Source organism: Dreissena polymorpha, chromosome 8 (genome assembly GCF_020536995.1).
Source record: "Dreissena polymorpha isolate Duluth1 chromosome 8, UMN_Dpol_1.0, whole genome shotgun sequence".
Classification (NCBI taxonomy): domain Eukaryota; kingdom Metazoa; phylum Mollusca; class Bivalvia; order Myida; family Dreissenidae; genus Dreissena; species Dreissena polymorpha.
Genome location: NC_068362.1, coordinates 35,704,165 through 35,730,220, shown reverse-complemented (window position 1 = coordinate 35,730,220; position 26,056 = coordinate 35,704,165). Strand labels below are relative to the sequence as shown.

The 26,056-nt window shown below is 34.7% G+C and overlaps 1 protein-coding gene across 1 annotated transcript; it reads left to right on the top strand.

The window, feature by feature from the left end:
- Positions 1-365: 365 nt before the first annotated feature.
- On the top strand, positions 366-1,463 carry LOC127840442 (G-protein coupled receptor dmsr-1-like). Its single transcript, XM_052368858.1, has one exon. The coding sequence runs from the start codon at positions 366-368 to the stop codon at positions 1,461-1,463; it is 1,098 nt and encodes a 365-aa protein (XP_052224818.1).
- The last annotated feature ends 24,593 nt before the right edge of the window (positions 1,464-26,056 follow it).

The following is a 26,056-nucleotide window of genomic DNA, read 5'->3' as shown; positions in this document are numbered from 1 at the left end:
TTAACATGCCACAAAACATTTACTTTTGATCGTAATTTCAGCGCAGTGAACAGCTCCTCAGAGGAAGATTGTGGCTCCACAACAGAACAATGACAATTGTTCAACGTATGAATTAACATAATCTATGAATGCGGCATTCAGCCAATGAAAATTAGAGCTATATAATCTAAAACTATATTTCATTTCATTCCATGGTTAATATATGCGTTGTTAGCAAAACAAATGAATGACTACGGCATTGATACGGATTTGTGCTTGATTCCTTTGACAACTCGATGTCATAACACATTTTATCTAAGGTGATACGTCATTAGTTATTGCTTTCTACTACGTCGTTTTAGGCTCACTCATGAGACATCGCAGTCATGAACACTACACAAATTACCAACATTAGCGTACCATCATTTCATGTGTCGAATATTCATGCTCAACGTAACGTCTTAGATACATACAGTCGATCATATAGCACGCTACATGGATATGCAAGTTTGGTTATTTGCGCTATTGGCATACCTTTGAACAGTATCAATATAATCGTTCTGACTCGGAAGAAAATGCAAACACCAATTAATTGCATATTGACATGGCTGGCTGTATTCGATATGACAACAATGATTTCGTATATCCCATTTGCGATCCATTTCTACTGTCAATATCCTGCAACAAAAATATCACCCAGCAAAAATAGCTGGGGTTGGATGAATTTCCTACTGGTTTATTTAAACGTTTCCGCCACTGCTCACACTATATCGATATGGCTAGCCGTGGCCTTGGCGATATTTCGCCATCACCATATTCATTCACCAGCAAAAGGGAACCTTACACGAATTCGACGATTAATCCGAGCAAGGCTGGTAGTCTGTATAATTGTGATATCTTCCGCTATTGCCATGATACCAAACTACATGAGTCACACACTGGAAGAGGCACACAGTGGTGCGTACGTATTCGAACCGTTGGACCTTGGATCAGGAAAAGAGAAACCGATAATCCTTGTCGGGCTAATTTTGTACAGTTGCCTCGCAAAGATACTCCCGTGTTGCCTTATCATCGTGTACGGATCGCTTCTTCTTATTACGCTACATGCATCGCGACTGGCTCATTCGAGGACGTCCAATGACAGCACCGTGTCCGGCCAACTGTCAACAAGGACTATCCGAACTTCTCGAACAACGATAATGCTCCTTATTGTGATAGTGTTGTTCTTGATAACGGAGTTACCGCAAGGTGTTTTAATACTATTTTGTATATTTAAGGAGCACTTCTTTGAACAGATTTACATTCCCTTGGGTGATACAATGGATATAATCGCATTGGTGAATAGCGGTATAAATTTTGTTCTGTACTGTACAATGAGTCAGGAGTTTCGAAAAACGTTTATTCGCCTGTTTTGTAGACTTAATCTGAACAGAGGAGCACAAAGGTCCTATATATCAACACGAAACGAACAGTGTCATGTCTGAACACAGGAGCACAAAGGTCCTATATATCATCACAAAACGAACAGTGTCATGTCTGAACAGAGGAGCACAAAGGTCCAAAATATCAACACAAAACGAACAGTGTCATGTCTGAACACAGGAGCGCAAAGGTCCTATATATCAACACGAAACGAACAGTGTCATGTCTGAATAGAGGAGCACAAAGGTTCTATATATCAACACGAAACGAACAGTACCATGTCTGAACAGATGAGTGCAAGGGTCCTATATATCAACACGAAACGAACAGTACCATGCCATCCTCGTGCAAGGCACATAAGACACAACCAGCGAACTATTTATGAGTTTTGCTTCAATAATTCAATAATGCTTTGTATGGTCTACATTTATATTGTCTGAACACATTTATGTTGCGTTACTAAATTTACTGAACATAAGATAACACGAGCAAACTATTAATGGTTTGTGTTCAATAATTCAATAATTATGCTTTTGTATGGTCTACATTTATATTGTCTCAACACATTTATGTTTTGTTATTAAATTTCCTGAATATGTTATTTGGTGATTTAATTCTGTATTTATGCTTATACAATGCGATCTTTAGTACGAGTGTACAACAAGAACTTACAATAAAACTTAATTCACATTAAATCTGAACAAATACTTATGCATGCAACTGTTTTATATAACTTGTGTTTAAGTATATAAACATTGTCATTTTGAAACTATGATACATTAAAAATAAAATTTTAAAATGTAGTTGTAAATAACATAATTGGACAGTGGAAGTATACATCTATTATTTGTTTCATGGCCAACAAACGAATGTTTCACTTTTCGTAAACTACCCATATGTGTATAAAGTAATTTATTGAGTTCCCTGTTAGCTATAGGTCACTTTATTTCTAGCTTGAACATAAAGTAAAAGGAAATGTTTATGTCCATCTGTAAAATATTATTTGAAGATAAACAAAACATAATAAAATCAGCAATTTACGATCTGGAAAATATCTTAATAACAATGTATATATCCACTAAGCAATACCGTTGTGTCATGTTTACTATTTTTATCATTAGTATACGTTCTAAGTTTGTATTGCATTTTCGGACGTTAACAAAATAAATATGATACAAAATAAATATATTTAACACCAATAAAAATATCAAGGTCTCAATAAATACCTACCAATATTTATTATGGTATGAAAACACCTTTTCAGGAATCTATGTCCACACATGGTAAGTTGTAAAATACGACTGCGTGAAGCTTTGAACAAAGTATTTTAAGCTAACCACAATCAAACAACATGCATGCTTTAATATATAAGTTTTAATGATACTTGCTTGTTTATTTGTTTACGGGGAAAATTTTCATGTCTATTTTAGGTGTGAGCGTTTATTGTATAGCAATACATGTACCTCGTTTGTGAAGGGCGTTCTTCTATCATTACTTGTTGTTTACATCAACAGACACTCATTAAGTGTTTTCATAACACAATCTAGTGTTGAAATGACCAGGGTGTTAACAATTGTTCATTCCAATAACTCTTATTTCCGTTAAAGCGCCCAGTTGCTAACACGTCTACACCACACTGAATGCATGTGATTCTTAAATATAACATTTTATCTCGTGGAAACATGATAAACATATATATTTACGTGGTTTATGTTCACCACATTTGTTTAATGCACTGTTCCAGGTAGAGAAATACACTATAATTTACATATACGTTTGGAATGGTATATGATTAAATATTTATCTTTCAATGGATAATCAACTTATCATTCTTACAAACTATGCAGATAATACTTTAAACATAAAAGTGGCTTTATACTTTTAAAGCTCGAATTCATAAAAACATCGTCGGCGATAGTCTGTCGAGGATTTAAAGTACAACATAAAACTAAAAGTATATGATATCGAATTGATTTCGTATTGCTGGTTGAACTACTGTGTATATTCATTTTCTTGAGTTCAAAAATAACACAAACGTATACGTGATAGATGTTATCTGTAGTGTATATTGATTGATATATTTATTGATACATTTGAAATAAAAATCTGTGTGACTCAGACCATTACAAAGAAAATGGAACTATTTGTGTACAAACATATGTCGTGATTCTTTAGATCATACTACAGTGAAACAGAAACACATGCTGATTGTCTTTACAATTCAACAACATATGCAATATGCACTGGTACTAACAGTTTTGTAAATATATACTGTATACATAAGTCAAGCATTTTGTAAAATCCGAAAGGTTCCCGGAGGAGAGAGGGCAATATTTTGAATTACTGTAAATAACGTAATCATTTCTCTATTATACAAATCATTTACATATACGCGGGGAGCAATTTACAATGTCTCACAGCAAATCTCCCGCTGAGGACATGTCTGCCTCGCTTGGGAGCTAAACATACAACAACGGAAATCTAGAATATTAATAAACGAGGAATTAAAACATACACCGTACGGCGTATGATGATGCTTGTGTCTATCAAGTACTTTTAAAATGTATATGCAGCAAGAGTTATTTGCGATTCGTCTGCTTTCGCGAATGTGTCATAGTTTGTGCCTGTTTGCGAATCATGTTCTGACTTTATTTATTAAGATTTCTGTATTATTAAGACCTAAAACGACCTTCCTTCTATACACCGATCATAAAATTAATAACCTGGTATCTTACAATAATTGTCTTATTAAATAATTACTAATACTTCCATTTGTGATTGTGTATTTAGTCCAGTGACAATTAAAGTATAATCTCGTTACAAAACATAAAACGATATTGCATTGTATTTTAGAGATACATACGGGCTGACACTAGTGATTCCTTTATAGCCGTTACTTGTTATTATTAGGTCTGTCTGATGCTTCATCAGTGTTCATCTGCAACATCGAGACAATGCATATAAAATATACCGACACCCATTTAAAAGTGCAGTGCTTATAATACTTTATGTGTTCAATGAAGTGTATTTGCGTTGTAAAAAACTATTTGTACCATCTCTAACAGATATGTTATTATATACCAGTCATCAAAGCTCGTTTATTTATACGCATGTTATACGTTTGTTCATAGACATGATAATATGCATGCCTAGTTTATGAATAAGCAGAAAATGTGTTCATGTTGTGTTAAATTTAAATTATAATGCAGTTTATATGCAACATTTACACTTTTTCGGGATACTTAAGTAAAATTATTGCCACATTAAGGTAAGCAAAATATTCTGCACAAGCTTAAGCGCGAGTGAAAACGTGAATTTTTCTCATTTACTTAGAACATTTTTTCTCAATAAGACCTCGAAAGTAAACACCAATGCTAGTATTTAATGATTGAAATCAATAGTTTGGTGTTAATCGCTTAAACGATGCTGTTTAACTATACAATTTCATCAGCGATTACTATAAGACTTTAGTAAATAATCAACAGTCAAGCACCTTCCAAGAGATAACAATATATGCATTATGCATTTCAACATAAATTTGTAGGAACTACTTTGCGCCCTTCCAATTGTAAAAATGTCTACCGCCATTAGCGCTGTTTAAATGTTGTTCACAAACAATGCATACAGTTTTTCCTACAGTGCGGTATAGGCTAAGGCAATTTGTTTACAGTTTTTGTATGGCACCAGTGCATACTAGATGGAATAGCACTCGTTTTAATGGTAAAGTGAAAGCTGTACGATTGGAACGTTGTTCAAACACGATTATTCAACGACAAACGCCAAACAGTGCCGCTCGGGCAGGTTGGAATGTACTTACAATTATATTACGCCAGACAGATTCCTAATGACAGCTAATTGACACATATTTTAACATAATCAATGAAAAAAAGGTTGCATTGTGTCCATTAAGTAGAGGGGAAAAACAATAAACGTTAAGTGGATGCATTAGGAAATGTTCTGAAAAGTCTCATCACGAAACAAAAAGCTCTTTCGACACTGTGCTTTATTTTTATTGGCTTTTTTACAAATCCTCTAGTGATTTTTCGTGCATGTCATATCAACAGCAGTTAATATATTGTGTATTGAACTTCAAAACTGTGTATACAATATTTATATGAGGTTATATCCTCCTCCGCCTGCTCCTCATCATCAGTAGCAGCAGCAGCAGCATCATACTGTCATCATAACGTCATAATCATAATAATAATAATAATAATCATCATCATCATTTTCATTAGTATCATCATCATCATCATAATCATCATCATCACCATCATCATCATCATCATCATCACCATCATCATCATCAGCAGCAGCAGCTGCATCATCATCATCAGTATCATCATCATCATCATCATAATCATCATCATCACCATCATCATCATCATCTTTTTCATCTGCAAATGACGCCACTGTCAGTGAGAACAAAATCGTAGAAACTTAATGACGTCACGTTTATTGATGCTACTGAAAAGCTGACATGCTATAAATGTTTTCTTAATTATGTTTCCTAACAAATAACATTCTTTGTAGGCGTGGTTTTTCCACTTATCACCAAATATACATTCGGTTGTTTCATTACATTTATATACATGCTACATTTATTACATTTCTTTTAGAGCGGGTTTTAGCACGTGCATTTAACTGCAATGTTTTCTTTATTTATTCGGAACTATTTTCGAAACATTAAGCTCCGCCGATAATTATTGCTGAATAACCCACACGTGATTTCCTTCTGTGTCTATAGAAAACAAGTGGCTTGTAGTGTTATTATCCATAATATGATGCCGCCAGATATAATAATTGATGACCGTAATAAAGTAACCATCCAGCGATGCGATCCATATCGTTTGACATGTAGTTATTGGATACTATATCTTTTGAACAGAACCGTTATTAAAGAACTCGCGGCTTATCTATCGTGTCACCAATCGAGATGTTAATTAAGTAATTCCTTGCGAAAAACTAACAGTATATGTAAACTAAAAATTGAACCTGATGCCAATAACAAGTATATTATAACAATCTGTATATGTATACAAATAAATAATATGCAATCAAAACATGAGCTTTCCTTCCTAAACGTTGCATCTGTGTTAAGCTTTTACGACGGTATCGACAAAAAATAAATAGTCAGCGTTTGCTTAGAAATACCCTTAACAGTAACACAACACAATAGCAACACAAACAATGTGAGACAAAAACAATTACTGGCTAATATTACACTAATGGTAACGGATATGTTTCACGTAACGTACGCACTAACGATTGAAATAAAGTAAGCGAGAATATGTCGACAGGGTCAACCTTTGTTGTTGTTAACAATTCAAAACTATGGGTAATCAGGTGCTTCATGAATTAAATTTTACCGGCGAAGAGGTGAAGCTTTTACCGGCCATTAAGGTGATGATTTAAATAGAGAGAAACTTTAGGCATTTTTGGCCTTTTTGAGCAAAACTTTGTTCAAAATCAGAGATTTGTGCATCGTTTCAAACGACATTTTCGATCGAATTTGTGATACAAAAGTACACTATAGTTGGGTATAAATGTTTTATCTCCTAAACAAAATATGACAGGAAAACAGCAAAAAACTTACATGAAAAGGATTATCGGAACAAAACGTATCATGCATTTTAAATTTGATCTCTTATGAAATTGCTTTGGATAAATAAAGATTAACAACATCCGTATAAGTTAATTGTGAAGAAATGTTACCAATGTCAGGATAGTCTTCGTCTCTGAAGGCGTGTATAATGCGAATAACGCTTATACAAATATCAAAATACATTAAGATGTATCAATATATTGCAAAATTCAACTTAAACTGTGGATATAAACGCACGTGCTCAATATACAGGGCATTCATGCGAAGAATAATGTTCACACACTAGAACACTTTAGTCATATTTTTTTAAGATCCTGAAGTTTACCTTGGTATTTTCGCAAAGCATAGCTGGTGACAAAGAACAGTTAATGTAAGAATACTGTTGAGAATTTGATGTAATAAATTTCAATAACCAGTCAAACGTTAAACAAAAATGCTACATTAATGTGTATATACTCATATATGAAGATACATAAATAAATAAATACAATAATTGTTTCGCAGCAATAAAGCATAAGTAAAGAAATACACCGTGTGCATATAAAAATTGCTTCGTAGCTATAAAGCATACTTGTACTTATTATTATTGCTGTTTTATACTTCCAACCAAATCATGCAAAGCAAACTAATATCCCTTTGACGTACTTATTGCATAACATCGCGCGTACTCGTTATAACAATAAACATATGCTTTTATCCCATGTATGTCTAGTGGACTCTCCAATCCTTCTAACTTTGATCAATTAATTTCCAAAATTAGGAAAGTCTAGTATATTTATTTCTATATTTAGAATATTTATTACAGAAATTCCTTTAAGCAAACAGCGCAGACCCATCATGCGGCGTCTTATCTGGCTCTACGCTGCTTGCCAAGGCCTTTTTTCTATACGCTAGGCATAAATGGGTTAAATTAAAACAACTCAAACAGCAAACACTCACATAATATTAAAATGTACAATTCACTATTTAAACGGATTTATACTTTTAGATTTAAATTCATTTCGAGTAAAATATATTTAGTTTTATCTATTCCTTTTTATGAGCATTAATAAAATATGCGGATGTTGATATGTCACCTTAAAGCTTTACATTGACATGAAAACATCTAGTAAATTGATGACAGATGTATTGATATTTGCTTAATCAACATAATAAGAAACTGACGAAATCATGTATAATAATGTTTTACTATTTTAGTCCGGCGATCGAAGGCACGAACGGAATATCAATACCTTAGCGACTATCAATTGTTTTCAGAGGAAAATGTAAATATTTGAAGTGGAATCATATTAGGGTGATATATAGAGAATACTATGTTAGTGTGATTGTGTACTTGAATTAACCGACGAGTTGAAGACAGGTTTACATGGCGAGGCTTGCCGAGCCGAGTAATCCTTTCTGAGACAAGTCGGATAAATTCAAGTTAACAAGCGCACTAACATATTATATTTATCCTTCAAAACCATAAAAAGTGTTACGAATCTAAATTAAAAGGACATGTAAAAAACGGGAGTTGTACCTTATTTTAACATATTTTTACTCGCGTATGAATATAAAAACATGTCGATCTTCTTGCGCATTAACGCGAAAGAGTTCTGCAGTTAAGCGTATGATTGATGAAAAATGAAGAGATTAAACATTGTATACATCGATTCAAATGTATGAAATACATTAACATACACATTTTTTTATATTTAAATATTATATTTATATTTAATGATTATATGCAAATAATGTTAAAAAAAGGAGAATGTCGTCATTTGCAATCATGAATGCAACATGTGACAGTGCTAATACACAGCGAATAGAACTGGAACAAAAATTAAACAAATTTCACACGAATAACACATATAGTTGGATTTGCTTGTTGTAAAAGTTGAAATTGTGTACACTGAAGACTGCTCCATAAAACTGAGAGTGTGTTTGAAGGAGATTCATCAAATTTGAGAGGGGCACGTGATTATGTGCCGAGTTGGTGGGGAAAGAATGAATATCAATGTTCGGAATATTGACGGGCCTAGGTCCGGATGTTGGGGCCTTGACAGCGCTTGACGTGAGGGATGATGCGGCATCGTGATCACCTTGCTGTTTACTGTATATGTCAATCCTTGCTTGCGATGTTGGGGACGTCACAGTTGCAGTCATTGAATTGCGTCGTTTGCCAGAATGGATATGTGATCCGGCCTTCTGTGTTGCTTCAGAAATGGCACTGTTATCCAATACAGATCAGATGCTTTTGTATCCTGTGAAGTGCATAATATCAGTAGGTGCAACGTTCTCGTACCTAAGCTGTTGGACCATTCGCTTGCGAACAGAGTGGTTTGTCAAGCGATGACGGTCCAGCCCGCAATGCTCAGCCATTTTTTGAACTATGTGTCCCAGTTTATTCATACCAACCCTCTGCAGCATAAACCACTCGCCATTCGGTCCTGTCAAATCCTGGGTCCTTGGCGCAATGTAAAAGGACTTCCTGGCTGACAACTTGTAGGCTGCAATGGGACATCTTTCGTCTTGTGTCGCATACATCCTAGGCGGCACTTTCCGGATGTTTGAAATATCACCTCCTGTAATTATTTTGGTTTTGCGCTCATTCAGTTCAAAATACTCTGTGCCACCTGCTGCCTGTGCCTGAGGGTAACGTATTCCCAGCTAAAAAAGAGATGAACATTTAAAACCTAGAAAAGTAATGAAATTTAGTTTAAACAAATTTAAAAAAGTAAATGTAAAACTATGTGCTGTGCCGTTTGCAATAAATGGACTAATTTGTGTAATATTTTTTTAATATTTGTAATCTTTCAGTGTAACTTTATTTATTTTCCAGGCAAAGTAGAATGAAAATGAAAGAAAATGGTTACACGAATAATAAATTACTAAAAACAGAGATTTTACTGCTCCCTGGTTCCCCTAAGGCAAAAGTGCACACAGTTGTAGTACCACATTGTATTCAGTAATGCACTGGGCGTCTGAAAACCAAGAATATGCTTCATGTACTTAGCCTCAATATCGTGGTCTGTCAGTGAAGAAGCAGCTTTTGGCTTGTTGCCTTTAACTTGTCTTTAAAGACTCTTGGACCTTGCTGCGAATGCATCCCTTGATAGGTCGAACTCGGGACCAGTGTTTTGCATAATCAGATAAGGATATTTTTGGTTGTTTAGTTCCCTTTCTATGCTAGACAACATGTTTCTTATACACGATGGTTTAAAAACTTTTCCTGACTTCGTCTTGCATGAAATAATAAAATTTGCAACATATTTATCTAAAATATCAATATCAAGTACATGCAATTCTTTGATTTCGCCTTGTAATTTCAGGAATCGTTTAAATTGTTCAGTATCGATTTTTTTGTAAATACTGCTTTGTTTTGTTTTTTTGCCTTCAAATTCGCTTTTTAACAGTGCTAATGTCAATGTCCTCAAATTCTTCATTTGGTTCAGGATTTGGAATGGTGGCTACTTCATTAGGAGTGACATCATTAAGTGTATCGTCAAGAACCATTTGTTCGAATCCGTTCAATTTTATAAATTCTTTAAATGATACGTCTTGAACAATTTCACCTGACCTTTTGGATTCTCCCTCTCCGTTGTCTTAATTTTTCCCATTTGCTGTTTCATTTGTTAATTTAAATTAGTCATCTTCCATTTCGTTTTGCATAAGATCATCCCACAATATGTTAAATGTTATATTATCAATACTATCCGCCATTTTTGTATTTTATTCTTTCAAGACTTCTCTTATTTTTCTTTATTTAATAATTTGTACTTGTTAAATGTTTAATTGCAGCAGACGACAGTACTTCATTGTGTAATATAGTGATCTATTTTTATTTATTTATTTTATTGTAATGATTATTGTCATTGATAACAATTTAATAAAATAATAAGAAAATATACATTTCCTTTTTTATTTTGTCAATAAAATGCTTATTTAATATGTTGATACATTTTAACTACTTGAATCGTGTACAAGTCTTCAATGCATTTGACCTTTAACCAGAGGTGAACGGCCAAAAAAGTAGTCCCTATGTACATGTTCAGCCGTTGGATAAAGGTAAGGTGTGAGATAAACCTTAGCTATCTTTATTCAATAAGACGTATTTTGTTATTTAAAATTATTTAGCTGTAGGATAAACTACATTATATAAGTAAATAGACACGCATACATGTACGTGCTGTTCTAAATTGACATATAACAATGTATAGGATTATTTCGTGCGATTTAAAACAAATATAAAGGAATATATTATTTGAATTGAAGTCGATGACCGAATGAAAGGGTGAAAGATTTTCAGTGACGAAACGCTACGATCGAATTATCTTAAAGGTTGAATACTCGACCGTTTATTAACTCTAAATACATCCTTGAAGAGCATACGCTTATAATGTAGATCATCACGTTTTATATAATTATATGATATATGCTTGAATTCAATATCCATATCTGGTATATGGTTATCGGTTTAAACAAAAACATAAAACAAATATAATGAAGTCTATAATTGAAAACCTGAAATGCAATATTTGAAAGAAATGTTGTGTGAATGACACTTTGTTCCATTTAAATAAAATATACAACTAACAAGGTAGTTGATTCCATATTTCTATGTCACGTATATTTGTCATATTACAATGCACTTGAATCGTAGAACTTATTGTGCGGCTTGTTGCATGTATTGATAACAAGTCGACCACTAATTATTATGATAGTTAATAACTCCGGTGTGCAGTTGTCATGTCACAAAATAGGTTGGTTAACCGCATGATGCCCTGTACGCTCTATCATCAAGTTCTGGATATGGAGGTTGCTTACCAGCTGTTCGATTTCTTTGTAAACCATATATAACCACCACCACCACCACCGCCACCGCCACCGCCACCACCACCGCCGCCGCCACCTACACCATCACCACCACCACCACCACCACCACCACCACTACAACCACCACAACCACCACCACCACAACCACCACAACCATCACCACCGCAACCAACACAACCACAACCACCACAACCACACATAGTTGTCCCCTACCGGTGAAACCGGAGGGGACTTATGGTTTGCGCTCTGTCTGTCAGTCTGTCTGTCAGTCTGTCCGTCACACTTTTCTTGATCCTGCGATAACTTTAAAACTTCTTCATATTTTTCATAAAACTTGAAACATGGATAGATGGCAATATGGAGATTATGCACGTCATTTCATTTTGTTCCTACGTTAAGAATTCTGGTTGCTATGGCAACAAATATTTAAAAAAAATCTGACAATGGTGGAGTTTCACCGGTAGTTGACCATATTGCTTGGCAATCTCTTGTTATTAATATTATTGTTATTAGTATTATCATATTTTTATTATTAGTAGTAGTAGTATTCTTATTATTATTATTTTTATTATTATTAGTATTATTATTATTATTATTATTATTATTATTATTATTATTTAATTAATAATAACAATTATTCTCATATGTAAAATCACTGTTTATTCTAATTTAGAAAACTTTGCATTCACAAGTTTAATTGTTCGCGTCCTGTAATCGAACTGAAATGAATACGGCTTTACACAGTTATTATTTGCCTTTCTGTATCACTTAGATAGAAAGACTAAGTGACAAGCGCGTAGCACCACACACATCTTATCCATAATACGTAATGACAAGATAATATTTCGTTAATTATAGCACGAACTCAACTTCTACGGCATTAACGGTCAGCATCGAATAATAGCCTGTATTCTAAGTAGATAATTATACTGAATGACGGTGTTCCAATATCGCATACTTTACCTCTACATATACTACTGAAATGCTTTATTTTATTTTATTAGCGCGCATATTATAGGGTATTCATGATGTGATTGCTGGAAATAATGCCTTTGTAAATTGTAGACGATAACAGTAGGGTACATAAAACTATGAATACTACTTTGTGGTAAAACAAAGATCTATAAATACACAGTTGTTTCTTGATATATATTTGGGTAAAATCGTTTAGTAAAACCAACCGCAGTACGATCGGCGTCATGCGACAATGATGGGAAAAGTTCGGTCTTGAGCTAAACCTTGCGGGTCATAAATAAATGCGTATACGTATAAATAGCGCGACAACCAAACCGTATTATTATTGAAATAGAAATTGGTTAGTATTATCCATGTAGTAGTAATGTTCTACATGTACATTTACGCATGACAAATGATGTAAAGCATGACATGTTTTGAAGGAACTTTGTGACTTGATGTATGTACAACGAATTAGATAAAACAAAGTCTTTACTTTTATTGTACGTTCGATTTTATTGCAAGAGAGCACCAACACAAATTAGTAGATGTATATTTACCCTGGCTTGTTGTTTCAACCGTTCATTTAGCTATATCTATGACTTGCAATGTTCACAAATGATCATAACGCGTTCCGCTTGTAAACAATTCAGTAGAGAAATATTGACTCACCCCAGTCATCGTCGGGAGATAAACTGTTCTCGTCATCTTTATATAATTTATTTACAAAAATACAGTGTCGTAATTAAAATGTAACGAACACATATATAGATGTAATGTAAATATGCTGTGAAAGACAACAAAACGATAGGATAAGTAAATATGTACACAATGTGTTATAATGTTTTATAAATAAAATGTTATATTATTTTATTAAAAAAACACGATCTTAACTGAAGTACTTATCGAATTCTTACTTATTTTGTAAGGGATATAGATTACATTTGATTAAATTAATGTAAGAATAATTTCATTTTACGCGTCTGTAAAACGTTCAGGGTAATTTATTTGATAAAATGTCCGTGTCATTCGTTCTTCTATTTTATTGCATTTTGTATTTTTATATTCACAAGCAAACGGTTATAGACCTAATTGTTGGTCACGTTTTGTAAGTTTGTTTATGTTGTGATAATCGAGGTGAGACCAGTATCCGCTAAGGCATCCAATAAAATGGGGACTCGCAGCGAAAATCAATCAGTATTAGCTGGTACTACAAGGTATTAGTTTTCGTTAGTTCTTTGAATAAGGGACGAATTTTCTTTGCGATTTTCATGTGTCAATTTTGCAATGATTTTATAGTATATCTGTTTCTAAAGCTTAGCTAAGATCTTTTGAAACATCTAAACATAAGAATGTATTTAACATTTTCAGGAGCGAAACTATTGTTGAAATCAGTTATTAATGTGTACGCAGATGTAAGGAAACTGCACATACTATACATATACAAAGACATGTCATAACTGTGCGAGTTGATCTCAATCGAGCATTCACCTTTTATCTGTTGTTTCAGTGTACCATAGAAAGCGTAGCACAAAAGAGCTGAATCATGAGATTTTCCTACATAATTACACAGATCGTTCAAAGTAGATATACAATAGCCTTAACAAGTCTAACAATAACCGAAGAATTGTTGATATCAGCCAATGTGAGACCAACGTGAGACTGTGACAAGCTGCTTTTAAAAATAAAATGGATTTATATGCTCGCTCCTAGCAACGCCCTGATAATTCACTGAAAAACGCATAAACACTATTTTACATCATCCATGGATACAGCGGAATATATTTTTATTCAATTGAGCCGCGTTATGAAAAAACTGGGCGTAATGCATATGCGTAACGTGTCATCCCAGATTAGGATTTAACGGGCACCTCGAATATGCAGTGGTAATCCAATATCATCACGAACTGTGCGAACTGCACAGGCTAATCTGGGACAACACTTTACGCATATGCATTAAGCCCAGTTTTCTCAGAACGCGACTAAATTGGATTCATAATGATCATATACATTATGTGATGCTATTGGATTACTACTGCATATTTGAGGTGCCCATTAACACAAAGCACAGTCATAAACACAAAAACAAGGTCACCGTGACGTAGTGGATATGGTGTCCGTCTAGCCATTGGGAGAGCACGGGTTCTAACCCCACTGGGAGCATTCTTTCGATCTCCTCCAAAGGCCACAAGTACTAATTATAGTCCCAGGAAACGGACTGGAGAGCGTTTAAATAAGCCTAAAGCTTTCTATGCAATCGAGCTGAACTAAATATGTTTAAAGTAACACAACAATGTTAAAAAACGTGAACGTTCCGATTTTCCCCGCATCGAAAGATCAGTTTCATCGTAACGTCTTGCATGCATATATTTTAGTCTTACAGGATCGATCACGGATGGACGTTCGTCTGGTTATTTGCGCAATATGAAGCTGTGTTTGATATAAAACAATAATAGCATTTATTCCGTTTGTTATATATTTCTACTGCCGACGACCGGCGGCGAAAATATCGTCCAGTAAAACACAGCTAAGGGCGTCTGCATTTTTTACTTGTGTATTTCCACCACGTCTCACAATATTGATTGCTGTGGTCTTGACGATATTTCGCAATCACCATATACATTCTCCTTCCAAAAGAAACCTTTCACGGCTGGTTGTCTGTATAATTGTGATATCTTCCGCTGTTGTCCTGATACCGAACTACACGAGTCGCACCCTGGAGAAGGCACACAGTGGTGCGTATATATTCGAACCGTTGAACCTTGGTTCTGTCTTGAGAAGATAGTACCTTGTGTCCTTAAAATTATATACGAATCGCTTCTTTTGTTTACATTCACCGTCTCAAGGTTCAACCATACCAGTTCATCTTGTTACAGCACCGTATGCAGTCAACAATCAACACGCATATAGCGTACAATTATTTCGCTACTAATAGTGATTTTGCTATTTTTGAAAACGGGGTTACTTACACTGTTGTGTATGCGATACAATGGACATTTCTGTCTGTACTGTCCAATGAGTCAGGAGTTTTGATGAACTTGTATCCGCTTATAATGTAGATTTAATCTCAACAGAGCTACGCGTCAGTTCTATAAAACATCGGATATTAGAGATGAACAGTTGCACACGACTCTCGTGCAACTTACTTGACATGGATGCAATATAGTGGGTATGCGGACGGCACAGTCTAATCTGGGACGACACTTTCCGAACATGCATTAAACACCTTTCACAAAAGCGGTCTATATGTATGCGTTTATCACGTATTCCAATTACCAAATGTATTAAATGTATGACCATTTTAGAAACTCATGTCGGAAGTTAAAATAATTGTACTTGTTTGGCATAATACTGTAAATAACATGTCGGCATGAAACATCTATATAACATTATCAAACTTTATATGACGAAATTACAATCCGTGTATTAATTATTAAACACACCCAATGTGCAAAATATCATGGCACAGTGTTAGGCTTCACGTAATGTTTTGTGGTTGTTATTACTACCAATTGTGTATGTTTAAACTCGCAACCATTTGTACATTTGCAATATAAACATAAACCGCCGCAAACATAAAAGGACAAATTAGATATTAGACGCCCCGCCAAGGCTCGTCGGTAAAGGGAGAATATACGATTTTTATATGTGTTAAATTGTAATATATTGATAAAAATATGTTACAATAACACAACATAGGCAAGAAAAATTCTACATTGAAGGCGAATTTCATAACATGCAGCAAGACACATAAGAGCCCGAGCCGATTGTGACGAAGATATTTCGTACATATTTTCCTACAATAACCAAAGCATTCGTCGTTTTATTAGGATCGGAGATAGTGTTCGGGTGTCATATGAATGTATATCGTTGCAGGAATTTAAAATGATCCGTTGAACTTAATTAAGATTCACATCGTACATGCATGATATGCATGCTGACGAATTCGACTGCACAGACATTTTCGATTTCAGAATTTAATACATGTATCTGGCTTATTTTGCATTTTTCGACACAGTAATGTTCTTCTTTACTTTTATTTTAATTAAAATTTAAATATATGTATTATAAGTTTTTAACGCAGTTTATATAAGTTCATAAATATTTGAAAAATCGTATAATCTCCATTTAATGATGTACACGCTTTAATTGAACGTGTTTGTTATTTTAGGTTATTGGTTCTTTCATTTTGATCTCATAATTATTCAATCATGTCTAGACGGTAAGTAAACAAATTAACACGATACCTATATAAGCAGGTCAACACATAAAAGTGCAAATATTTGTGTCAGTTTCAAAGAGCTGTACAAACGTAAAGGGAGATGTACGACGTAACACAGATTTTGTACCAACTACATATAAAGTTATGTGTCGGAGTCATTGGGATCATTGCTTCGCTTTATTATAAAACTATCGTTTTTCTGTTAATGAAGGATAGCGAACTTATCTAGAGCGAATAAAACATGTACTTCGGTATTTAGAATATTTTGGCTAGGGGATTGTTGACTTTATGGAGTACCACACGATATTGAATACCGTAAACATTCATTTTGTTAAAAGAAAACGCAATAACGTTTCAAGTGCATCAAAACGTTTGACAACAGACTAGCGGACAAAATCTTGGCCACAGGAAACTATGCTATCCGGTCGGCTAATTGACCGAACATTACTTTAAAAAACATACACTTTGCCACTTTAATAGCTCAATGTTTATTGACAGGTTATTTTGGCGACCAAAGCTGATCCGTCCTTTTACTAAGCAGCTTCCGGTCGTTACTTTCAAACCTCCGGGGGCAAGTGAATATTTATTGGTATGGATTGGCTAGGTCATCATTGTTGGTAAATGCATCACGGGTTGGTGAAACAAGTACGCATATATCTGAATTTATTTTCGCGATAGAACTGCCATCGAATCATACAGAATATATACAGAAAAGACATTGAACGTAAGTTAATCGAGTATACATTACAATAATATAGTCTTTGTTTAACTAGAGTCATACACGTTTTAACAAAGACGAAATATTAAAATATCAACAAGTTGGCTTAACCATTTAATGGTATCGACGATTTATGATGCGACGTTTTGTTTTAAGAAACAACTCAATTTACTGACAAAGTAAATAAGGTATTTTGTGGGCTAGTGTTTATGGTTAATTTACACTATGCTTGCAAATAAGTGATCCGGACACTTATCTCAAAGCTCAACTCTTAAATTAAAGTTTGGAAAACACATAATCATAGGTACAATACATGTTGTAAAGGTCTAATGAGCTAGTTCTTTGAACAGTGTAGACATGTTGAGACATAATGAGCTAGTTCTTTGAACAGTGTAGACATGTTGAGACATAATGAGCTAGTTCTTTGAACCGTGTAGACATGTTGAGACATAATGAGCTAGTTCTTTGAACCGTGTAGACATGTTGAGACATAATGAGCTAGTTCTTTGAACCGTGTAGACATGTTGAGACATAATGAGCTAGTTCTTTGAACAGTGAAGACATGTTGAGACATAATGAGCTAGTTCTTTGAACCGTGTAGACATGTTGAGACATAATGAGCTAGTTCTTTGAACCGTGTAGACATGTTGAGACATAATGAGCTAGTTCTTTGAACCGTGTAGACATGTTGAGACATAATGAGCTAGTTCTTTGAACCGTGTAGACATGTTGAGACATAATGAGCTAGTTCTTTGAACCGTGTAGACATGTTGAGACATAATGAGCTAGTTCTTTGAACCGTGTAGACATGTTGAGACATAATGAGCTAGTTCTTTGAACAGTGAAGACATGTTGAGACATAATGAGCTAGTTCTTTGAACAGTGAAGACATGTTGAGACATAATGAGCTAGTTCTTTGAACCGTGTAGACATGTTGAGACATAATGAGCTAGTTCTTTGAACCGTGTAGACATGTTGAGACATAATGAGCTAGTTCTTTGAACCGTGTAGACATGTTGAGACATAATGAGCTAGTTCTTTGAACCGTGTAGACATGTTGAGACATAATGAGCTAGTTCTTTGAACCGTGTAGACATGTTGAGACATAATGAGCTAGTTCTTTGAACCGTGTAGACATGTTGAGACATAATGAGCTAGTTCTTTGAACCGTGTAGACATGTTGAGACATAATGAGCTAGTTCTTTGAACCGTGTAGACATGCTGAGACATAATGAGCTAGTTCTTTGAACCGTGTAGACATGTTGAGACATAATGAGCTTGTTCTTTGAACCGTGTAGACATGTTGAGACATAATGAGCTAGTTCTTTGAACCGTGTAGACATGTTGAGACATAATGAGCTATTTCTTTGAACCGTGTAGACATGTTGAGACATAATGAGCTAGTTCTTTGAACCGTGTAGACATGTTGAGACATAATGAGCTAGTTCTTTGAACCGTGTAGACATGTTGAGACATATCTTTTAATCAAATAACCGATTTCCATGATGTTTTGAAGGTATTCATCTTTAGTTTATATGATATATACAGCTCAATAAATAAAAATACAATATCAAATATTGTACTGCAGAGCTACCCTTTATTATTATACTTAAATAAAACATAATGTTGTATTTTATATTTGAATTTGTAAAGTCACTTAAGAGGTTCAATGTTATATTGGCGCTTGAATAACGTATATAGTTACCTGATATAAAGTGTGCAATGCGATACCGACAATCAATGTGACCAAAGTCGTTGCACTACAATAAATAAAAGTCCGTTATTGTGAAATGAAACGACGTAATTGTACAAGTTGAATTTGTAACAACCCACAAGGTCATTTTATTCTAGGTAATAAGATACAGAGTGCGTTTCTACATTAAGACGAAGATTGCATAAAAATGTTTTTTTTTATCCGTTTCTTTCTCATGTTTTTTTTTTCTTTAACAAACGTATTTCCCTTATGACTCTTGTGTTTTGAATATCCTGTTCCGTCCATTACGGACTGTCCAAGAAGTCACAAACATCAAGTACATCATGTTTAGTGCATGCGTGACACTTTTTTTATGCCACAAGCGAACGAGCGCTTGAAGTTCTTGTCAGTTTAAGTCACCGAGAGCTCTAATCGAGCGCCTTCATGTTTTTTAGTAAAGGAAATAATGCATTTATTAATATCATTAATACGTTCACGTTAACGTTTAGACGAAAGATACAATATCAACCGATACATTTATTATACATAAATACACGCCATTATCCACGTATTGGTAAAATCCTTTATCGCAAAGGTTCTTTTTATCAAGATGTACCGAATGTAAATAATACTGACCATTGTTTAAATTAAACATTAATAGTATCACAATTAGTAACGTATTTTATTTCAAAACAATTATCGTATAACAGCATCTTATTTAATGATAACGTAAGCCACTCCTAACTGTACCAAAACACATCATACACAATATAGTCTCGGATATTGATTGGCAATGTATTGATTAAATTTCAATGTCAGTTAATGATATTTGGTTGTGAAAAAGGTCGACGTTTATTCTAGTCGGTATACTAGTATGTAATCAAACTTAAACAATAAATAAACAAGGGAAGTTAAAACAAATTTCCTGTGTTTGTACATAAATATAAATACTTTAACATGAATATTAGTATTTCGCAGTCCGAAATATAGCTCACATTTTTAATAGTTCATAAACATGTGTTTTACGTCATATGTCATGTATCGAGTACTATAAACCACTCCCTGCATTGGTCGGACCTGGTACTGACAGTATTTACAGAAGTTGTATTCTTTTTCGAATGCTTGCGGCAATAAATTACAACTTAAACATATATAACGACAGTTTCAAAGGAAAAAAGCAGTTTTACCTTTTTAAGAACTTATTACGTTTAGCACAGTATGCATTACCTGTTTTTGGCAATCGATGGGAGTCTAGATTTGCCGCCCTTTTGTAAGTTTATTGGCTGCTTAGTAACTTCGCAAACTGGATTTTCGATTAAGTACATAAACACTGCGGCATGGAGGTTATGCGAAACATGTATTTGGAAACGGTATACAACACAGGTGTAAATAAACCAAAACATATATATTATGTACATAAACGAGTGTGATTGCATTGTATACAAAAGATAAAGTTTAAATCGACAAAATGGGATTCATATGAGTCGCGTTCTGAGAAAACTGGACATAATACATGTGCGTAAAGTGTCGTTCAAGACTAGCCTGTGCAGTCCGCACAGGCTAATCAGGGACGACAATTTCCGCCTAAATTGGATTTCTTCTAAGAAGAGACTTCATTTTAACAAAAAATGTCATAAAAGCAGAAAGTGTTGTCTCTGATAAGCTTGTGCGGACTGCACAGGCTAATCTGGGACGACACTTTACGCACATGCATTATGCCCAGTTTTCTCAGAACACGACTTATATGTATTCGTGTATTTTAATGTATCAGGGCAATGCAATTACTGGAAAAGTAATTTCCGTAACGTATATCTTTCCACACTGGTGCACATATAAACGATGTGAATGTTGGGTAAGACGGCAATTTTAAATTTGGTGTTAGCAATCGGTAATTGTATATTTGACAGAGATCGACTGAGACATAATCTTTACTTTAAAGAACACGTCTTTGATCGTATGCTGATTCATGTCACCATCATAAAACAAACTTATTAAAATATTCATTTTTTGTGCACGACGTAGGAGCCTTGGAATGTACCTCGTTTGGAAATTATTGTTATAAGTATTTCTCGAACATATATTTATCTACATATCATTTGAGATGTGTATGTAAAACCCCTAATACAATTATGTGGAGTAATCGAATCACGTTTGGACAATTATGTATCATTGTGTGTCTGCACACGTATATTTGAATTTGATTTGAAGTGTATTTTGATTTTGATTAATCATTGGGGAAGTGTGAGGTTTGACCAGCCTTTAACGTTGTTTAAAACTTAATTGCTTTGTTTGGAACGTTCTATTGGAATGCGTTAATGAACTGTGCCATGGACAAGCATTTCTTACCTGATATACTTTCAGTTATTACATTGCTGGTTCTCTAAGTCACCATAATCCTCTTGAAACAGCAGAGGAAATATCAGTTGCAATAATTAAAACATATATACGATGCAACACAATCATTTCTTGATAAAATGTCATTATTGTGTTTATTAGTGAATTTCTGGTGATTTTTGCTGTTAACAACACTGAAAGATAATGATTTAGTATTTAATATCGCTGTTTATATTTTAAACATTGTTAAATGGGTAAACGTTTTGCTAATTATTTGTGTACGACGGGTTTTATACATGCCTCCAAGTTTCTATAATATATATGTTCCTCAAGGAAGTAAAGTCTTGTTTTATAAAGACTCCCACATGATTCACATTACATATGCAAAACATATTCATATAGAATATTCCTATACAATTGTATGTACAACTAGAATACCGACGATGTCTAATCTGTAAAATGATTTTTTTATTATTGGTATTGTTTCACCCGGCTATATGTACAACTTCATGTTCGCTGGAACCCACGTGTTATAAATATCGCATCAACTGCCGTAGCATGTCATATTAAGCTAGAATGATAGCGTATTTATGTTATTTATTTATTCACATATCTGTATAGAGAATACTTTGTTAGTGCCATAATTGAGAAAAGTACAACCGCCTACTCACTAAAAAAAATAGGAAAAGCTCCTCCCTTTATTTCTTCTATTAATCATGGGTTACAAAACTGTTTTTTTTTTTTAAGTTTTCAAAGTTTCCCCTCCTTAATATTGAAATGCAATAAACAAAATCATACCCCATCTTTCCCGATGCATACTTGTTATATTGATGCAATATATTTATGAAATAAGAAAACACTGTTGTTGTTTTTTTCCGACTGTTTCTCAGGTATGTTTACACAAAACGCTTACATTAAAGCTTAGTTTACTTCACTGCAGTTCCTTTATTGAAAGGGCGCGAATTGGTATATGTACATTGATAATATTGATAATTTAATGTTTTATTACGAATACAACTATATTCCCCTCCCCCGATACAAATATAGCCGGATATTTTGTAATTGCGAAAATAAATTTGACAGAGCTATTTTAAAGTGAGCGATACTTAGTAACATATATCTTTAGTTTTTGAAATATCGTCGCGTCAATTCCATTCTCCCGTAAGTCATTTTTCTTATTTCGAGAAAACGGGATTTGAAAATATGGATTCGAATAACTTTTTTTCTGTAATAGCTACAGCTTTGAAATTTGGCATATGTAGTCAAACTACGATTAGCTTTAGGCAGGTAAATTTTCATGAATATACGTCTCTTTAGTAGTCAATTATAGGTGTTAATATTTTTGCTTAGAGTGCAGAAATTAACGAAATATAAGATTTTATTTAATTCCAGACACCTGTAAGAAGTCACGTGGTTTTGATCACCAAATATCTTGATCACATACTGACTTACGTGGTTTTGGTTTTTCAATTGTGCAAACTAGAATGTCAAATTATGAAGATTTAAAATGTTTTTATACATTTAAAATTACTAAAATATTAATAAAAAATAACTGTCGGCTCATTTTCCCGAAAGTCCATATTTTTAGCGATAGTGGCCAAGTAGGTCTTACGATGATAGATCACTATAATTTGATGAAGCTCTTTTAAAACACTGTACACTATTCTTCTTAAGCTTTATTATCATAACATCCATTTGGCTTCATTACGCACTCAATAAAATTATTAAACATACTAAAAAATAAAAGATAATTGACAAAATGAACATGTAGCTTTAACTAAAAAACTGATAATTGTACAGTCCCAAACAAGTTTTCATAAGCAAAATCTGTCGTTATGTAAAAGTACACTTACAATACTTTGCAAACCAACATACATGTATAGTATAATACGTACATGTAATAACCCCTCAGAAATTCAGGCGTTTTCATTGACTAAACTATTTTTTTAAACATGAATACCACCACCAAGCAACTCACAAAGTTCACCAAAACGTTTATGGATTAATTTAAGCATATTTAACTCCTAGCAAAAAAAAACACGTTTATCAGCACCAAGCCCGTTAGCTGATCATTGGTTGCTTCATACAATTCCCGGAGTACAGTGCATTCTGGACGATATTTTGGTCACAGTTGACAATGACTGTCAATCTCGAAAGTTTTGAGCAGGTTAGAGCTCTTTGGAATCAAAGTTAACAAAGACAAATGTGTTTTCTTTGAAAAACGGATTACATACTGTGGTCATGTGATTGACGCTGAAGGACTCTGGAAATGTCAGAATAAGGTTGAGGCGGTGTTAAACACGCCGACTCCGCGAGACATTAAATCATTGAGAGCATATTTAGGGGGGGGGGGGCTTAATAACAATCACATATTTTGCCAAATCTTGCGACAACCATTAAACCGCTGACATCGCTTATTGAGACAATCGAAAACTCATATGGTCGAGCGAATGTGAAATCGCGTTCGAAAATTCTAGAAACTTTTGACTTCAGAACCAGTTCTTAATCACTACAGGCCAGAGCTTCCGGTACGCCTCGCGACCGACGCGTCTTCATATGGTATTTCCGGTATACTGTCTCATGTAATGCAGGATGGTTCTGAAAGGCCTATTGCATTTGAGTCAAGATCGCTAAGCTAACGAAAGCGGAATGTAAATACGTGCAAATCGATAAGGAAGCTTTAGCAATTTACTGGGCTGTTTAAAAGTTCTACCCGTATCTTTATAGAAAAATTGACGTTGGTTACGGACTGTCAAGCGCTAACGTCAATATTTAGCCCCAGTAAATATATTCCCGCGACCACAGCCGCGCGCGTACAACGGTACGCAATGTTTCTTTCAGGGTTCGATTACACATTCAGTACAAGAACACTAAACATCATACAAATGTCGATAGTTGTCGAGATTACCCGCGCCAATGAAAGGCAAACAAGCAATTAGAGAAGCTTCCCGTGACTAGTGCTGAAATTAGACAGGAAACAAAACAAGAGCGCGTGCTCTCGCGCGTGTTCGATTACGAACACACCGGCTGGAACGAAATGACTGATGACCCATTCATGAAACCCTATTACTCGCGACGTAACGAATTAACAAATCATCGCGGATGCTTAATGTGGGGCATCAAAGTCATTATTCCTGTCAAACTGCGAGAGCGCGTATTATCTTTACTACATGTCAGCCATCCAGGTATTGTCCGAATGAAATAATTACCGAAAAGTTATGTCTTGTGGCCTGGCATCGACAGTGATTTAGAGCATTTATCATGGCGGTGGAATGGCAGTTAAATGCAAGAAAAATCGCCAGCAAAGGTACAATTACACCCGTTGGAATGGCCAACTCACAGCTTGTGGCGCGCCATGGTTGATTACGCAAGTCCATTTTTGTGTCACATGTTTCTTGTTTTAGTAGATGCCCACTCAAAATGGCCCGAGATCGTTGTAATGAAATCCACAACTACCGAAAAATAGAGAAGCTTTTCGAACAATTTTTGCCACGTACGGATTACCTAAGCAGCTTGTTAACGACAATTGAAGTTAGTTCATTTCAGACGGTTTCACGAAATTCGTGAAAAGTAATGGTATTGTACAATTCGCACGGCAGTAGCCAACCCTGCTACGAACGGTTAAGTGGAAAGATTCAATCTAACAGTCAAGTCATGATTGCGTGTTATGCGAACAGAATCCGATGATTTGAATTTGAAACTAAATTTAGTTTTGCTTCAATACCGAAATACGCCCCACGCTAAAACAGGCGAAACACCGTCCAAATTATTTCTATGGCGCACGTTGCGCACACAATTGGATTTAATGAAACGAGACACACAAACGGTTGTTAACAATTCGCAGATGAATCAATCTTTGGCTGATGGTCGTAACTATTGCGATTGTGAATTATGTCAAACTTTTCTCACGCCAGACTACCGTCCAACAGCAAGAGATAAATGGATCAGTGGGTACATTATATCGCGCGACGGACCGCTTTTATACAAAGTTGATGTTGGTAACGACTTGATTTGGAAACGACATGTCCATCAATTAAGACCTACAGAGTTCAGAACTCAGACACATCTCGCAAGTGTTATTCCCGGTTAATTACGAACCGTGTTGCGTAAACAATGAACAAACGAATAATGACCAATTGCCACAATTAGTTCCGCGTTCAGATACTGAAGAGACAGGCATGCAGTCAGAAACACCTGTTAGACGCTACCCGCTGCGTAATTGTCGTAAACCAGATCGGCTAGAGTACTATTAGTTATAAATGACACTGACTGACCGGAGGAGAAAAGATGAAATAGCTGCAAATTGAAAACATT